Below are 17,403 nucleotides of genomic sequence, written 5' to 3' on the forward strand. Positions count from 1 at the left end.
GGATTTCTGGGGAGACAGAACCAATAGGACAGATGGATGGATGGCTAGATGATTGATGAAATGGGATTTATTAAAGGAATAAACTCACATGACTATGGAGACTAGCAGTCCTATGACAGGCCATCTGCAAACTGGAGAACCTGGGATGCTGGTAGCAAGCTCAGTCCAAGTCCTGAAGCCCCAGGCAGGACCCAGGAAGCCGATGGTATGACTCTCAGCCTGAGAGCCTAGGGTCCTGATGTCCCAAGGCTAGAGAGGTTGGAGTTCTGATGTTCAAGGGCAGGAGGAGGAGAAAGTCCCAGCTCCAGGAAGAAGGAAATCCTTTTCTCTGCCTTTTTGTTCTATTCTGGCTTCCAGCCAATAGGATGGTGCTCACCCACATTGAGGGTGGGTCTTCCCCACTCAGAACCAGGACTCACACACCAGTCTCTGGAAATGCCCTCACAAACATACAAAAGTAACACGTTACAAGGTTTCTAGGTAGTCCTTAACCCTAACAAGCTAGCACCTAAAATTAACCATCAGAGGGAAATTGTTCTAGAAGCTATTGGATGACTTGGATAAAGATGTCTAGCAGGCTTCTGTGCTCCAGCCAGTATAAGAAGAAAGCTTGGCTCTGGAGCTGTATAACTGGTGGTGAGGGATCCACAATGTTCTAAAGCAGGAAGATTTCACTGCCCATTCTTTTCATCCACCAAGTGAAGGAATCAAGGTACAAACAGGAAGAGCTGTTCAAGTGTATTAACATCACGAGGACCCCAGGAGTCCAATGTCAGTCCAGTGCCCTTCCCACTGCCCCATGCTATAGGCCCTTGGTCCAGCGGTCATCAGGGGAACAGAAAGACCAAGAAAGCTAATGGTGTGACTCAGTCTGAGACTGAGAAATCTGGGAAAAGGTTCTTGGAATGGTGAAGGATGGGCCTTTGGATAAAAGTGCCTTGGATAGAGACAAGGAAGAAAACGAACCAGCAGGGGGAAGAGAAATAACTAAAGAAGCCAAGCAGCTTCAATAAAATAACACCATAGTAGACAGGATCTGGAGAAGATATTTGCACACCTATGTTCATTGTAGAAATATTCACAAGATCCAAAGGTAGAAGCAACCTAAATGCCCATCTATGGATGAATGGATAAAGAAAATGCCAGGCATGATGGATCACGCCTGTAATCCCAGCACTCTGAAGGTCAATGGAAGAGGATATTGGGTTCTAGGATTGCTTGGGCTACGTAGCAAGACTATCTCAAAAAAACAAAGGAACAGTCTGGCACCTGTGACTCACTCCTATAATACTAGCTACTCAGGAGGCAGAAATCAGGAGGATCATGGTTCAAAGCCAGCCCTGGGACCTTATCACGAGACCTTATCTTGAAAAAACCCATCACAAAAAAAAGGGCTGATGGAGTGGCTCAAGTTGTAGGCCCTGAGTTCAAACTCCAGTACTGAAAAAAAAATTACCCAACACAAAAAGGACTGGTGGAGTGGCTCAAGCAGTAAGAGCACCAGCCTAGCAAATGTGAGGCCCTGAGTTCAAAACCCACTGCTGCCAAGAAAAAAAAAAAAAAAAAACCCAAGACCAACAAAACAAAAATAAAAAGAAAGAATTGAATGAAGAAAGAGAAAAAAAGAAAAAGAAAGAAGAAAATGCAGTTCAACCTTAAAAAAGGAAATTCTGTCATGTTCACCTCCTGGGTGAACCTGGAGGACATATGCTAAGTGAAATAAGTCAGTCATAAAAGGACAAATATATGGTTCCATTTATAGGAGATACCTAGAGCAGTCAAACACACAGAAATAAAAAGTAGAATAGTAATTGCTAGGGGATGGGGCGGAGTTGTTTCATGGATACAGAGTTTTAGTTTTGCAAAATGAAAGAGTCCTGTAAGAGTGCTGGGATCATAGGCATGGGCCACCCTACTTGGAATGTTTTTTTTTCACACAGAGCACACCTGTAGGTGATGAGGGAGTGGGTAGGTGAGGTGGGGGCCATGGTGGGGGCCAAATAACTTACGGATATAGAGAAGGAACTAACACACCAGCTCGCCTGGGCTAGAGGAGGGCAGAAGGCAAGTGCCTTCATGACAGGAGGGATGGGGGGAGGTATGTGGAGGTGTGGACAGTCTTGTTTGTCAGATATGGAGAGGGGATGTGGCCAAGATGGGGATGGCTGCACAGTCTTTCTATAAATTTGTCTACCAAGTGTCAAAGCCAACTTCTGGGGGCGGGGCCTGAGCTGAAGTCACTAGCAATGTGGGAGATCTGGGGACAGCAACTGTGGCAACTGCGGCCAGGGAGTCAGTGGCAGATGAGCTGTCACTGGGGCTGGGAGGGTAGCAGAGGTAGGAGAGTCTGAGGGAGCACGACCCTACAAGCCTAGTCCTCCTCCCTGCTAATACTCTCAAGCTGCCTGCTTCTAGCACATACAGGCCACCCTCTGCCTGTCCCCAAAAACCAGTCAAGCTTTGTCTTTTAATAAAAAATAAATTGTCTTTAACAAGCAGTCCCAAAACAAAGGGAAGAGGAAAGGAAAGAGATCAAGGGGTCGGCCAGGGTAAGGGAGTGAATGAGGCTCAGATTTGCCTTAGCCAGGGCAAAGGATAACAATCTGCCCAAACTGGAGCAAAAAGGAAGGTGGTCATATTTCAGGAAAGACTTCCTTGGAATCACTGTGCATGGCTGGTAAGGGAGAACATGAAGGAGCAGCTTCCTGCAGAGTCTTAGAGACCCCTGGGAGAGGACAGAGTTGGTGTCCAAGGTGGCAGCTGCTTTCATAGTGGTGTCTTAACTTACGGTGTTGGGATGTTTGGCCTTCATTACCATAGGGTCCTGGAACTGTCACCTGGAGCACTCTGCTTTCAGAGGGTCTCTGGAATGGCCAGAAGGGAAGGGTCCTCTCCAGCTTCTCCTGTCGTAGCACAGGTGCAGATCTAGGGCAGTCCCCAACCTGTTACAGAGTCCCCATGTGCTTAGCACAAGGGAGTCCCACAGGGGAGGCGGGCTGTGGATGCTTTCAGTGGTACAGAGTGGCAGAAGAGGCTCCAACCATGGGAGGAAGATGGTTGTCTGCGCCATTCCCACCCTACTCAAAGCTGCCCTGCTCAGGGCCCCCCAGCCAACATGGCCAGGTGACTGTCCTACTTAACAGCCCCAGCCTGTGCCCAAAGTTTAGGCCACCTCGGTGCCCAGGCGGTTATTGTCAGCGTCCACATCACTAGCAGAGGTCCTGTGTTCCTTGGAAGGCTGGTGGTGCTGCTCCCTGCTCAGTGGGGCCTTCTCCCCAGGGGGCAGAGTCCCACAGCCCTGGACCTTGCCCCTGGCCCGGAGTGCTCCCAGTGGAGAGGCGAGAAGGACGATGAGGGCTACAGAAAGCACTAAGGCAAGGAGAACGGTGACGATGAGAAAGTGAGGCCAGTAGGATCTCTGGGCAGCCATGGCGACACCACCACTGACCCTGGTCAGTGGGACCTCCACACGCTCCCGGGGAATGCCTGCCAGTTCAGGATCCAGGGCCAGGGACTGTTCCTGGCTGTCCACCCAGTAGGAGACCACAGGGTATGAGAAGCCATTCTCAGTGGCCACACACTGGTAGAGGCCCCCAACTCCATCTCGTGGCAACAGCAGGAGCGAGCCATTGTAGATGGCAGAAGAGGCTTCTGGGATTGCTGTTTTGCCATGAGTCCAGCGGTAGGAGGCCAGCGCTGACAAGTGGGGGCAGGGGAGCTCTAGGATGGAGTTGGGGACAGACAGGACTTCTTTAACTGGAAGATAAGGAAAGGAGAAAAACGGTTACTAGAAGGGAGAAGAAGGAAGACAGGAGAGAAAGTCTCTAAACCGTATCTGGACCCCAACTCTCATCTCTAGCTTCTGTTTTAACTCTCAGACTTAATACTACCCCCTTTTCTGTCTCCAACTAACCTCCATCCTTTTAACTCCAACTGTGACACCAAAATCATTTCTACCTTAACCTCTGAATCCCAGTTCAGAATTCCTATAGCTCCTTCCTATAGTCGGGACCCAAATCCATTCTGACTCTGGGGTACAGACTCACACTAGACAGGCACTGGAGTAGGACATAAGAGCAGGAAAGCCCACCCTGCCTGACATCCTCTAGAGTCTCTGTGCCTCCCCAGCCCTATACTTACTGAGTTGAGGGCGGCTCTGAGGCCTGAGGCTCCTACCCATAGGGCCAAGAGCACATGCCCACTCCGGGTTCCCTCGCTCCATGTCCTGCTTCCAGGAGCTCCTTAGAAGGCAAGGAAATCAAAAATCATCCCTTGAAACAGACAAAAATGGGTAGAGAAGGAGGAAGGGAAGGAAGTACGAGGGGAAAAAGGTGGACCAGGGAGACTCGGTAGAAGAAAGGGGCGATGGGCTACCCAGGATGCCCTGAGAAGCTTCAAAACTGCCTAGCAAAACACCATCCCTGGAGGAGTCAACACGGGAGGGATGGACTCTTGGAGTGACTATGTCAGTGGCCCCTGGGAAGAAAAGAGCAGTAGTAGAAACTGGGTCAGAAAGGTCTGGGCTGGCCATCTTCAGCCACCATCCAGGTCTGGCACTCACAGGATGGGGGTGGACAGAAGACGGCACATTTGTGACTCAGGGTCCCAGGCACAGTGGGGGTCCCGGGCAAGGACACAATCCACACAGCTCTCATAGACACTGCAGTTGGCTCGGGGAACCCTCCAGACGCCTCCTGAGAAACCTACAAACACTGCACCCTGGAAGAGAGACAGAGAGCGTCAAGGAGCCCCAGCCACACCTGGGAAAGTCCCAGGCCCTGACCAGGCCCAGGAGATAGCCCACCCCGGCCCCCATGGCCAGACCCACCAAAAGGCCATCTCATCATCAGGTCCCTTCCCACCTGGGTGGGGGCCAGTTGCAGGTTGCGAACAGGTTCAGGGTCAGGGAACAGCTGGATCTCCTCCACCAGATAAGCTCTGCTGTCTTCCCCACTCACCACAGCCTTGTGCAGGAACCCCGTGGCTATGGAGAGACCGAGAACTGAGATCTTCTTCCTTCATCCCCAGACCCATCTCTGCCCTTATATGGTCTCCCCAGCTGTTAGCCACTCTTTCTGAAGCACTTGTGCAAGGGACCCAGAACGTCCAGACTGCTCACTTCCCTCCTTAGTGCAGACAGGAACTTTTTTTTTCTTTCTTTTATTTTATCATTTTTACATTTACTTATATGTGTATACATTGTTTGGCCCACCTCCCCCCACCCCAGACAAAAGCTCTTGTAAATGGCTTAAAGTCCCTGGACCCTCTCCTTCCTCTGCAACTGCCTGACAAAACTCCAAACCTAGGGAAACCCAGCTGTCCAGCTATTAATTTTCTCCATAGATGTGGGGCACAGGGCAGCTGAGTATAGAAAATCACATTGCCAGCCTGCCTTACCTCCTTCAAATGTCTCTGCTCAAAGACACCTCTGGGAGATCTACCCTGACTACCCTTTTTAAAGTTGCAATCTAGGGCTGGTGGAGTGACTTAAGTGGTAGAGCACCTGCCTAGCATGAGGCTCTGAGATCAAACCCCAGCACCATCAAAGAAAAATTATTAACAACATTGCAATCTAGCTAGGCATGGTGGTGCATACCTGGAATCCCAACCTTAGAAGGCAAAGGCAGAAAGATTATAAATTCAAGGCTAGCCTGGGCTACAAAGGAAGACCCTGTCCCTTAAAAAATTTTTTTTGTGGAGTACAGTGGTTCAGGCCTGTAATCTCAGGTACTTGAGATGCAGAGATTGGAAGGATCAAAGTTTGAGGCCAGACTGGGCAAAAAGCTAGCAAGACCTTATCTCAACCAATAGTTGGACATGGTGGCATGTGCCTATAATCCCAGCTACCAGGGAAGCATAAATAGAAGGATCTCTGTCCAGGGAAGCCCAAGAAAGACTTGAGCTCCTATCCCAAAAATAATTAAAGCAAAAAGAATTAAGGGCCTAGCTAAGGTGGAGAGTGCAAGGCTCTGAGTTCAAACCCCAGTACAGCAAAAAAAAACAAAAAAAAAAAACAAAAAAAAATTTTTTAATGGCAACCTCTCCACTGGCATTTTTGATTCTCCCTTACACTGCTCTACTTCATGTTCTAATCTCATAACTGACATACTATCTAATTTACTTATTTGGGATGCCTATTGTCTGTGTGCACCCACTCCACAAGGATGGAGATTTCGTCTGTGTTTTTCCTAATGTGTTCAACACAGGCACACAGTGCCTCTTAGCATGGCCTGGAAGAATGAATGAACCTGGTGGACATCTCCCACTAACGTTCAAGTCAGGCTGGCAGAGTGGCTCCACTGGTAGAGTGTCTGCCTAGCAAGTGTGTAGCCCTGAGTTCAAGGCCCAGTACTGCAAAACAACAAAACAAAAACAATAAAACTCAAGGTCATGCCCTCAGCCAGCCCTCAATATGCTTCGCCATCTTGCTGTATTCTCCCGCTGACTCTCCCCTTTTTCCGCAATGTCTGAATCTACTCCTTCCTCAAACCCACTCCCATTCCCGGTCATGATCTTGTGTCTTCCTACTTCAGAGGGAACACAGAAGACTTCAGCTGGGCTGGTGCAGTGACTCAAGTGGTGGAGTGCCTGCCTAGCATGTATGTGTGAGGCCCTGAGTTCAAACCCCAGTACTGCCAAAAAAAAAGCAAAAACTCCCCAGCTTCCTGTGTGCCCCCCCTCCACACACCTACTCCTTCTTATTCTTTCCATAGCTTCACTCTCAGCCCAGCAGAGGCACTGTGGTGACTCCACCCACAGTGCCTGGGTGCTGGGACACCTGCCTCCTCCACATCCCCTTTTCCTGCCCATCTCTTCACATTGCCCTGTCTAACTGAATCCTTTTAGTCTTTCCTGTCTATGAAAAAAAAAAATATGCTGAGCCTCAGCTCCAGTGGCACGTCTGTAGTTCCAGCACTTAGAAGCCTGAGACAGGAGGATGGCAGGCTCGAAGCCAGCCTGGGCTAAGTATTGAAAACCTGTCTCAAAAGCAAAGCAAGGAGCCAGGTACTGGTGGCTCACGCCTGTAATCCTAGCTACTCAGGAAGCAGAGATCAGCCTGGGGAAATAGTTTGTGAGACCCTATCTCAAAAAAAAAAAAAATTACAAAAAAGGGCTGGTGGAATGGCTCAAGGTGTAGCCCTTGAATTAAAACCCCAGTATTGACAAAAAAAAAAAAAAAAAAGCAAAGCAAGACAAATAACAACTGAAAAATCACAAAAGAAACCTGACTGGACCCCAAAACCCTCCTCTAGTCATTACCCCTTCCTCTCTGCCCCTTCACAGAAGAGTGACCTCTATATTTCCATTTCCTGCTCCTTGCCACTCACTCACTCCTCACCCCCCTCAACATGGCTTCCCCCAGAACACAAGCAGCTATTGCTAAGACCACCCAAGACTTCCCTATCTGTGTTCCCCACAAAACTGAAGGTCCAAAAAGACTAGAGACTGCCATTCTTCTAGAGCCTCACGGGGTGTCCAGCACCCAAAGGTTTCCTCCTCAGCGGGGTGCAGCCCCAGCTCTAGTCCTCTGAGGGATGTCCTGATGTCCCATACTCACAGGTGCCCAGGTACATGACCAGATGACTTCGTCCATCAAGGCCCTGGGCTGTCTCCACTGCAAGTTGTGTGTACTCTACACCAGACTTTGCCAGCAGAGGTGTCCCCACCACCTGCTCATCCATCAGGAAATGGTCCTTCATGAAGGTCAAGGCTTTATCAGAGGAGGGGCCCACAGAGCACTAAAGGAGGAAGGAGGCAGGTCAGGTTGTCTTCAGCTCATCTTTGCCCCTGTCCTCCCTCCCCTCAGCTGCTCTGTGCCCTCCTCTCTTAGGGCAGTCTTCAGCTTAGGACGGTGGATAAAGCTCAGATTCTGGAATAGCGTGACTTTGAGCCTCAGCCTTGGTGTGCCTGAGCTCCTCAGTACCTACCTCACAGGCTCACATGAGGGCAAAAGGCACTAATGAATTAGTGATTGGCATGGGTGTGGTATGCAGAGGGTACTCACTAAACACTATCGCTGTCCTCTCCCTGAGCCCCTGCATCTGGGTGCCTGGCAGACAGGAGGGAGTGGAGTGAGTGAAGGCTCATTCTAGGCAAGGACCAGGTTTTATTCATATCTGTGGTCCCACGCCGAGCCCAAGACCAGCTCCACTGTCAATTCTCAAGAAATGCTGGCAGAGTCAACGATTGAATGAAGATATCACAGAAAGGGGTGGTGTGGCACGGCGTGTCTCTCAGCATAGTTTTGCATGAACTTGCTACATGATGCTGGGAGTCCGTTCTCCATTCTGAGCCTCCTTTTTCTCACCCATAAATGAGGGGGCTGTACCAGCTGTTCTCTAAAGGCCCTGCCAGTATGAACAGGTTGTAGCTCTGGATAGCTGTCTCCTGCTCTTTGGTCAGGATTCTTGTCTGTCATACCATCTTGGGGCCATCCCCAACTTTGTCACTGTCTTGGGGCCAGCCCCAACTGTCACAACTTGTCTAAGTTGTGTCCTTAGACTAGTTACTTCATCTCTCTGAGCCTCAACTTCCTCATCTGCAAAGTGAGGTAATAGCATCTACAGTATGCCATTTTGGTTCTAACAAGAACACATGCACTTACTTTCACCTCCTCCTAAAGGGACTTTTTTTAAAGGCATAATCCTTCAGGGATGTGGAGAACAGGAAAGAAATGTTCACATTTTGGAAGGTGGAAAGCAAATGAACAAAAGGTAAAAGACTTAGAAGAGAAGGAGAGAAAAAAATCTTCTTGAGCCAACCCTGGGGAAGCCCAAATCATCTGATTCCAAGGCAGAACTGCTCAGGTGCCTGAATTATGTCCTCAGCTACCCATGGAAGTGAGGTTAGAGGGGAGGCTAAGTAAAGAGGAATATTAAGTAAAGAGTATTTGATTTTTTGTTTTTGGGAGATGGCATCTCACCATGTACTGGAAATTTATTCCTTAGAAAGGGGAAAGCATAAGTATCTCAGTCAAGCATGGTGGTACATGCTTGTAAATCCCAGCAGTCAGGAGACTGAGGTAAGAAGATCTCAAGTTTGAGGACAGCCTTGTTAGCATAGTAATGATAAAAAAAAAAAAGAGTGAGACCCTATCTCAAAAAATCAACCAGACAACCAAACTACAACAAAACTCCTAGAGGGTTTCTGGATAGATAACAGCAGGCACAGTTGAGAGGGACACCATCCTGAATGAAATTCAGGTGGGCACACTACACGATGAGATTTCCCCATACACAACCATCTTCCCCTGTGATTCCCAGACACCAGGGGCCGACCATCTTCCTCCAAGCACAAGCCCAGATGAATCTGGAAAAACCGACTAGATGTCCAAGAGGAAAGACTTGGACACAAAAACACAGCCCAGCCAGACCACCTTAGCAGAGCTACAGTGGAACCAAATTGCCACATCTTGCTCATGGCACAGAGCATCCAAACAGATTTAGTGTGTCTCGCTTTTTTTTTTTTTTTTTTGGTAGTACTGGGGTTTGAACTCGGGTTCTCAAGCTTCTGAGGCAGGCACTGTACCACTTAAACCACACACTCCCAGTCCAGCCTTGGACTTTTGAGCCTCTTGAACTCTTGATCCTCCTGCCTCAGCCTCCCAAGTGCTAGGATGACAGGCATGTACTAGCAGACCTGACTACACACCCTTAAATATGAGTACATAGCCAAGGACTATGAGATTTGTGCATAAAACCATAAACATAGGCCAGATGCTGGTGGCTTATACCTGTAATCCTAGCTACTCAGGAGGCAGAGATCAGGAGGATTGCAGTTCAAAGCCAGCCCCTGGCAAATAGTTCTTGAATCCTATCTCAAAAAAACTCATCACAAAAAAGGGCTATTGGAGTGGCTCAAGGTATAGACCCTAAGTTCAAACCCTGGCATACCTCCTTCCAAAAAAAATAAAAAACCCAAAAACATGGTTTATAATCCCAGCTACTTGGGAGGTATAGATCAGGAGAATCAAGGTTATAGGCTTGCCCAAGCAAAAAAATTAGTGAAATCCATCTCAACAACCTGGGCTTGGTGGTTTGTGCCTGGAACCCCAAATAAGCAGCAGCAGGCATGAGTAGGCCTCTGTCTGAGGCCGGCCCCAGACAAGGCAAAAAAAAAAAAAAAAAAAAAGACCCTATCCAGGGACTGAAGGCTTAGCTCAAGTGGTAGAGCACTTGCTTAGCAAGCATGAAGCCCTGAGTTCAAACCCCCGTACCATCAATCAAACAAAACAAACAAACAAAACCTATCTGAAGAATGAGTAAAGCACAAAAGGGCTAGAGATGTAGAGCTCAAGTGACAGAACACTTACCTAGCAAGCTCAAGACCCTGAGTTTAAATCCCAGTATCATGAGAAAAAGAAAAAAAACTTAAAACAAACTAATAGGATAAAAAAACAAAACCTAAGAGGAAACAAAAATGATTCAGAGAAAAAAAATTTCACAGAAATCTATCGTTATTGTAAGAAAGGTAAGTGAAGACAGCACACTCATGAAACAAGAATGGAAGGCTGCAAAAGAGAAGTCCTTACTTCACATAAAGAGGGCAGTCAGACATTACATCATCCACAGAAAGAACAAACGACCACAATGAAGTAATAATCTTGCTCCTCAAAATCAAACCTGGATCAGGCCAAATTTCTACATCCAACTACTAAGCAATTTACAATACTTAAACTACACCACAGAGATATGCTTATTAAGATCCAGACAGTAGAAAACTCCATAAGACTACTTGCAAGCCAGGAGCCAGAGGCTCACACTTATAATCCTAACTACTTGGGAGACAGAGACAGGAGGATTGAGGTCCAAAGCTAGTCCAGGCAAAAAGTGAGACCCTATCTAAAAAATATCCAACACAAAAAAGGACTGGTAGAGTGGCTCAAGTGGTAGGGTGCCTACCTAGCAAGCGTGAGGCCCTGAGTTCAAACCCCAGTACCAAAAACAAACAAAAACTACTTGCAATAAAAAAATAACAAATGCTAGAAAGGAAACATATGTGTGCTAGGTATGGTGTTGTGCACCTATAGTTTCACCTACTCTAAGGCTGAATCAAGAGGATCGTTAGAGCCCAAAGGTTCATAGCCAGCCTGGGCAACACAGCAAGACAGCCGCTTAAAAAAAAAGAAAGTAAGATATAATAAAAAGGAAGCTGGATGTGATGGTTCACACCTGTAATCCTAGCTACTTGAGAAGCAGAGATTTGGGAAGATTGCAGTTCCAGACAAGTCCAGACAAAAATTTCATGAAACCCCCCTCTTGGGTGTGGTGGCACACACCTGTCATCCCAGCTACGTGGGAAGCATAAATATGAAGATGGTAGTCCAGGCTAGGTCAGACATAAGTGTTCAAAAAATAACTAAAGCAAGCCAAGCACTGGTGGCTCATGCCTATAATCCCAGCTACTCAGGAGGCAGAGATCAGGAGGTTCGTGGTTCAAAAAGCAAATAGTTCATGGGATCCTATCTTGAAAAAAAAATCACGAAAAAGGGCTGGTGGAGTGGCTCAAGGTATAGGCCCTGAGTTCAAACCCCAGCACTACAAATAATAATAATAATAATAATAATAATAATGTTTGTTATTTTTAGCAACAAAGATTGTGGTAATTTCTCACAAGTCACCAGCGGAAACTAATACAGATGAAATGATATGATGTCCAGAATGAAGGGGGAATTGGGTGGTTAACAGATGAAGCAAATTTGAGTGACTCTAAGGTGAAGCTGTTTAGTGGGTATATGGAGGTGCAGTATGCGTTCTGTCTACTTTTTATGTTTGAAAATTTCTATAATAGCATATTTTTTAAATAAAAGGGATATTCAGAGCTAAAAAAAACAGCTATATATCTCTATCTACGGAAAATCTTATAGAAGGAAGAGAAGATAAAGTTGAAGAACTCTCTAGAGTCAGGTGCAGTGATGCACATCTGTAATCCCAGCATGTGGGAAGCTGCGGTCAGGTGGGTCACAAGTTTGAGGCTGGCCTGGGTTACATAGTGAGACTCTGTCTCAAAAAAAAAAAAAAAAGTTGAAACAGCCTCAAGACCAAAAATTTGAAAATAGGAAAGATTTAAAAAGTAGAGGACCAGTCTCCAAAGTCCAGAAATAAGTGAGAAATCACTCTATTAGAATGTAGGCTCCAGCTAGTGGAGTGGCTCAAGCAGTAAGAGCGACTGCCTAGCCCTGAGTTCAAACCACAGTGGCGGAAAAAAAAAAAAAAAAGAGTTTGAGTTTGAGGCCATAGGCCTCGCACACATGGCACATGTCTATAATCCTAAGTCTTTGGGAGGCAGAGATCAGGAGGATCTTGGTTCAAGGCCAGCCCAGTCAACAAAAGCAAGACCCTATCTCAAAAATACCTAACACAAAAAAGGACTGATGGAGTGGCATAAGTGGTAGAGCACCTAGCTATTAAGTGTGAGGCCCTGAGTTCAAACCCTAGTACCACAAAAAAGAAAGAAAAAGTTTGAGGCCATCCTGGGCTACCTAACAAGACCCTAACTCAAAAAAAAGGTAAGATCCATGAAGGAAGGGCCTTATTCTGTTTTTCTCACTGCTGTGGCCCCAGTACTTAGAACAGCGACACATGTCTTCTATTAATATTTGTTAAATGGAAAGGAAATAGGGAGTTTTATAGCAGTGTTAGGGATCAAACCCAGGGCCTACACATGCTAGGCAAGCACTCTACCACTGAGCTACATCTCAGCCCAAGAACTGACAGAACTAAAGGAACTAAATAACCAGATTGAAGTGGTCCATTGAGTGCCTAGCACAATAAATAGAGTTCCACGGAAACACAATACTGTGGATTATCAGAATACCAGAGGCAAGGAAAAGGCACTGCAAGATTCCAGTGAGAAAAAACAGGTTACATTCAAAGGGTTTGGGGTTTTCCACAGATGCTAGAAGATATTACAGCAGGGCTTTCAGAGTTTGAAAGGAAATTATATTCTACAATTAGATATACCTAGCCAAACCATCAAATGTGAAAGAATAAAGACATTTTTAGACACCCAGTGTCTCAAAATATTTTACCTGCTATGTATCTTTCTCCAGGAATCTATGTAGGATAACCTCCACTAACTTTTTTTTTTTTAAGAAAAAAAAAAGAGGAAATCATGGAATACAAGAAATAAGATATTTTACAGAAGAGTGGTCAAGGGAATCCCCAGTATGATGAGGAAGGGAGATTCCAGGATGGCTTCTATGCCACCAGTCTAGACAGTGATAGGCATGAAGGATCTCCAGGAAGATGAAACTGTTCAAATGGCTAGTGGGTCTGTCTTCAGGAGATACTAAGTTCATTCAGGAGGAGCTTGGGGTTGAATTAAAGATAAGAGCTTAGAAAACAAAGCAAGCAAAAAAAAAAAAAAGGAGATAATTACTAACCCAAGGGGAAACAAAAATTATGCAAATAGGAAGAGTAATCATGGCTTACTACCTAGCTCAGCTATGAATAATAAGTATCATAACAGAAACACTGTTCCAGCCAACATTTTTGTAGGGTAGGTGGTGCAGCTCAGTGATAGAGTGCTTGCCTGGCAAGCAGTGGCCCTGGACTCAGTTCCTAACACTGCCAAGAAAAAGGCCTACCTCTAACAGTCACATTGAGGTTACGACTTCAGCAAAATTACTCTAAAACTATGCTCAGAGGTTGGAGGTCAGTGGCATGTTTGCTAGCCAGCTCGTTGGGAGGGGAGGATGTAGAAAGGCTGATTTGTAGTGTTTGCTATTTCCCAAGTGCATATGTCCTTCATGGGTGATTTCAAGTTACCAATGTTATATCACTGAGCATGAAAAGAGATGTGCAAAAACAGGTCTTAGCAGTTGTTTCAAGTGAGCTCCTACACACTGGGTGGGGGTGAGGAAGCAGAATTAAATCCTCACCTTCCAGAATGGGAATTAAATAGATACTTTCTGAAATTGAAACATGGAGAAGTAGCTATAGAAACATGGTGTTTAGGGATGGGGGTGTAGCTCAACGGTAGAGTGTTTGCCTAGCTTGTGTGAAGCCTTGGGTTCTATCCTAAACACCTGCAAGCAAAAAAGCACGATATTTAGAGATTTGGAGGAAAACATAGGAAGAACCAGAGAGTGGAAGATGGTTGGGGAAAAGTAGAAACTAGGGAGTTGGCTAGTAGCTGGGTAGTGCACACCTGTAATGCCAGCACTCAAGAGGCTGAGGCAGGAGGATTGCAAGTGAAGTTATATAGTGACAGTCTATATCAAAGAGAAAGAGAAAGAAAAAAATAGGGCTATTTTTGGAACCAATTTTTTTCTTTTTTTTTTTTTTTTTGTGGGACTGGGGTATGAACTCAGGTCACTGGGCTTGCAAAGTAGGCACTCTACCACTTGAGACACACATCCAGTCCTTTGGAACCAACTTTATAGATCTATCTGATTCTTTAAATCATGTACATATATAACTGATTTTTCCAGTTACATAGGAAATGTGGGCCAGTGCTTGGCACACGGCCCATGTTTTCTCACTGACAGATCCACATATGCGGTGTGCAGTTAGCCTTGGGGAGTGGTGGCCCTGGCAACTGCTCTGGGTATAGGACGGTGATGGATACCTGTGGAATGCAGGCAGCCAGGCCAGGTGTGTCTGAGCAGACAGGCCAGGCGGAGTGTGGAGCACTAATAGTTACTGGGCACTTACCATGTTGTAATAGGTGCTTTTACATGTGGGGGCTTTGCTTAGGGGTGGGGTGTACTCACACTGCCTGGCCGGGGGCTAGTCTCATGGCCCCTGTAAGTAGTCCAGCGTGAAGTTTCTTTGTCCAACTCCTTATACTTTCCCTTGAAGACATGCTCAATGTCCGTGAGGGCGAAGGCACAAACTGCAGAACTCTGGGTCCCATCGACCTGCCTGAAGAAAGCCAGAGGGTACACTGTCTTTGATTTCCTCTGCCATGCCAGTTGATTGCTCCTCCAGCCTTGGATCACCCTCAGTTGGAAACCGCAGAAGGGGAGGAGTGTGGAGGACTGAGCAAACTTCCAGCTGCCTCTTTTTCCCCTCACTGTGCTGGTAAGACCTGAGAGGGCCCCATGGAGTTCTCTGACTTTGGCCCATGGCCTGGCTGGAGGCCCATCTTAGGATCTAAAATGTGATTATCCTTAATGAGAATTAATTGGGGCACAAGCCCTGGGGTAGCTCCTGTCTGTCCTGCCTAGGCTGGGCTGTACCTGCAGGATGGGCAGTATAACCGGCTCCAGGCTGGCTCCACATGGATAAAGTTTTTTTAGGGTCCTTAGAGAGCCCACCACATGCCTGACTACCACATTACTTAATCCTTTAGCCCTGGTCTATGGTGAAGTATCGCTCACTCCCTTTCACAAGATTCTCTGTTCTAGATCCCATGGATACCAGACCCTAGTTGCACCAGATAATTTTGTTACCTGACACGTTGACAACAGGTATATAAACGCTGTGGGGCCAGACCAGGCTGTGGTGCCTCAGACAAATCAGTTAACCTTTCTCAGGCTCTAAGCAATGCATTTATTTTTCCTCTAACGATCATGATAGCATTTACCTCTTTGCCCTGGCCATTAGGAAACTGAGAGCTACTTTTGTGGCTGGCATCCAGGCACTGACTACTCAAGCATTTGTAACGTACTGACCAGATCCCTAGTTTCTTGTATTTTCCCTCTATTTCCATTTCCTTATTTATTTTATTGATTTAAATGTTTGCCTTCTGCAAACTTCTTCCCACCCTTTCTGGAACCAGGCAGAATATAAACTAATCAGAACTTCTCTGAGCTTTATTTTTCTCAGATGCATGAAATTCCTGGGAGGTGGTGACAATCAAATGCCTTCCTATCTAAAGTGCAGACTGTGTGCTATGCTCCCGATGGTTCCGGCCTCCCTTCACATTCCCTGCTCACCACTGGGAGGTGAAAACTGCATAGATGCGGGATACGGAGGGAGATTCTGCCTGCAGTAGGACTGCGTGGCGGATGACGTTGAATGGCAGCTGCCCCCGCTGGGCGCAGAGCAGCTGGGCCTTCAAGAAGGTGGTCCACTTCTTCTGCAGCAGCTTTTCACCGCCTACGTCATTCTGGGGGAGCGGGGCGGAATCAGGGGGCGCTGCCCTGGATGGCCCCGCCCCGCATCTCCCCGCTCCCATTGGTCGCCCAGAGCTCAGTCCCGCCTCTACCACCCCTTCCATTGGCTCCCTCACAGCCAACCCCGCCTCCCGCCCAGACAACAAACCTTGCAGACTTGAGCCACCCGGGATGTGTGCAGCTTCTCAAAAAAGTCAAATTCGCTGGCTGTCTCCTCAAAGAAGAAGTAGACGACCTGGGTCGAAGGGATGGCTGCCACGAAGGAGGCGTCCGCTGCGGGGCGGGGCAGATGGGTTTAGGGACTGAATATCTGGATGCTCTGGGTTCCCATTTGTGACAACCTGTGGGTCAGCTCTTGTGGCTGGGAAATAGTCTTCCTTTGATTCCACAGTTTGCCAAGGGGTAGTGATGGGGACGAGGGGGAAGTGTGTGTGTGTGTGTGTGTGTGTGTGTGTGTGTGTCTTGCTCTTCCTTAACTTATTGACGTAAAGTGAAAGCTTCATGAGGACGGGCTTTGTCTTTTTCCCTGCTATATATACAGTGATGCATACAGCATGCCCTCAACAAATGAGTTGAATGAATTAGTAGTAATTTACAGTGCCAGGTCTCCAGGACCGGGGAAAGGGGCCAGACCCGTGCTGGATAGGAGTCAAGTCCTTACGGTGCAGCCAGCGGAGGAAGGTGTCAGTCTTAAGAACAGGCTGGGATCCCAGCGTGCGCATCAGGATGGGCTGGCTGCCCAGAAAGTTGTTCATGGTGCCAGAATACAGCATCCCATCTAGAGAAGGAAAGAGGGGAAAAAAGATCTTAGCAGGTGGAGGCTTCCCTGCCCTCCTCAGACCTGCCTTTGCTGGGGGTCAGTCTCCAGCTCCTTCATTCATTCTGCACTCTTCTGCAGAACCCCAAATCCCAGCTCATGCCCCATCACCCAACACACACAAGATGCCTTTCTTAGGTTTCTTTGTCTATGGGAAATGCTCAGTGTGGCCTTCTATATTTGGCACTTTTCCAGCCTTTTTCACACACCCAACTGAACTACTTGCCAAGTAGAATCACTCATTGATCCCAGAAGATGGACTGTGTTTTCTGCTTCCACACCTTGGGTCCTGCGCTTCTCTTCCTGGAACATCAACCCTGTCCCTCTACCCGCATGTCTTTTAAGTCCTGTTCAAAAACCAAAGGCCACCTCCCCCAGGAAGCCAAGGTAGAAAGTTTTTAATGGTTTGTGTCCAGGCACAGGGCCATGATTCTTCTTTGTAACTCCTTTAGTCCCCAGTCCAGTACCTGGCATACCTGAGGTGTTCATACAGGGCACATTGGTTGGACAAATGAGTGAACCT

At 47.1% G+C, this 17,403-nt stretch overlaps 1 protein-coding gene across 4 annotated transcripts in view; it reads right to left on the bottom strand.

Moving 5' to 3' along the window:
• Positions 1-49: 49 nt before the first annotated feature.
• Sema4a (semaphorin 4A) overlaps positions 50-17,403 on the bottom strand; it is a 28,140-nt gene continuing 10,786 nt past the window's right edge. For all 4 annotated transcript variants that reach the window (XM_074047882.1, XM_020169832.2, XM_074047881.1 and 1 more), the window contains exons 7-15: positions 16,725-16,841; positions 16,212-16,336; positions 15,884-16,056; positions 14,717-14,867; positions 7,559-7,739; positions 4,863-4,984; positions 4,562-4,719; positions 4,141-4,241; positions 50-3,756 (exon numbers count right to left, since the gene is read on the bottom strand). In XM_074047882.1, the coding sequence (XP_073903983.1) occupies positions 3,164-3,756; positions 4,141-4,241; positions 4,562-4,719; positions 4,863-4,984; positions 7,559-7,739; positions 14,717-14,867; positions 15,884-16,056; positions 16,212-16,336; positions 16,725-16,841 (1,721 nt within the window). In that variant the 3' untranslated portion in view covers positions 50-3,163. The remainder of the gene's footprint in view (positions 3,757-4,140; positions 4,242-4,561; positions 4,720-4,862; positions 4,985-7,558; positions 7,740-14,716; positions 14,868-15,883; positions 16,057-16,211; positions 16,337-16,724; positions 16,842-17,403) is intronic.

This window comes from Castor canadensis, chromosome 11 (genome assembly GCF_047511655.1).
Source record: "Castor canadensis chromosome 11, mCasCan1.hap1v2, whole genome shotgun sequence".
Classification (NCBI taxonomy): domain Eukaryota; kingdom Metazoa; phylum Chordata; class Mammalia; order Rodentia; family Castoridae; genus Castor; species Castor canadensis.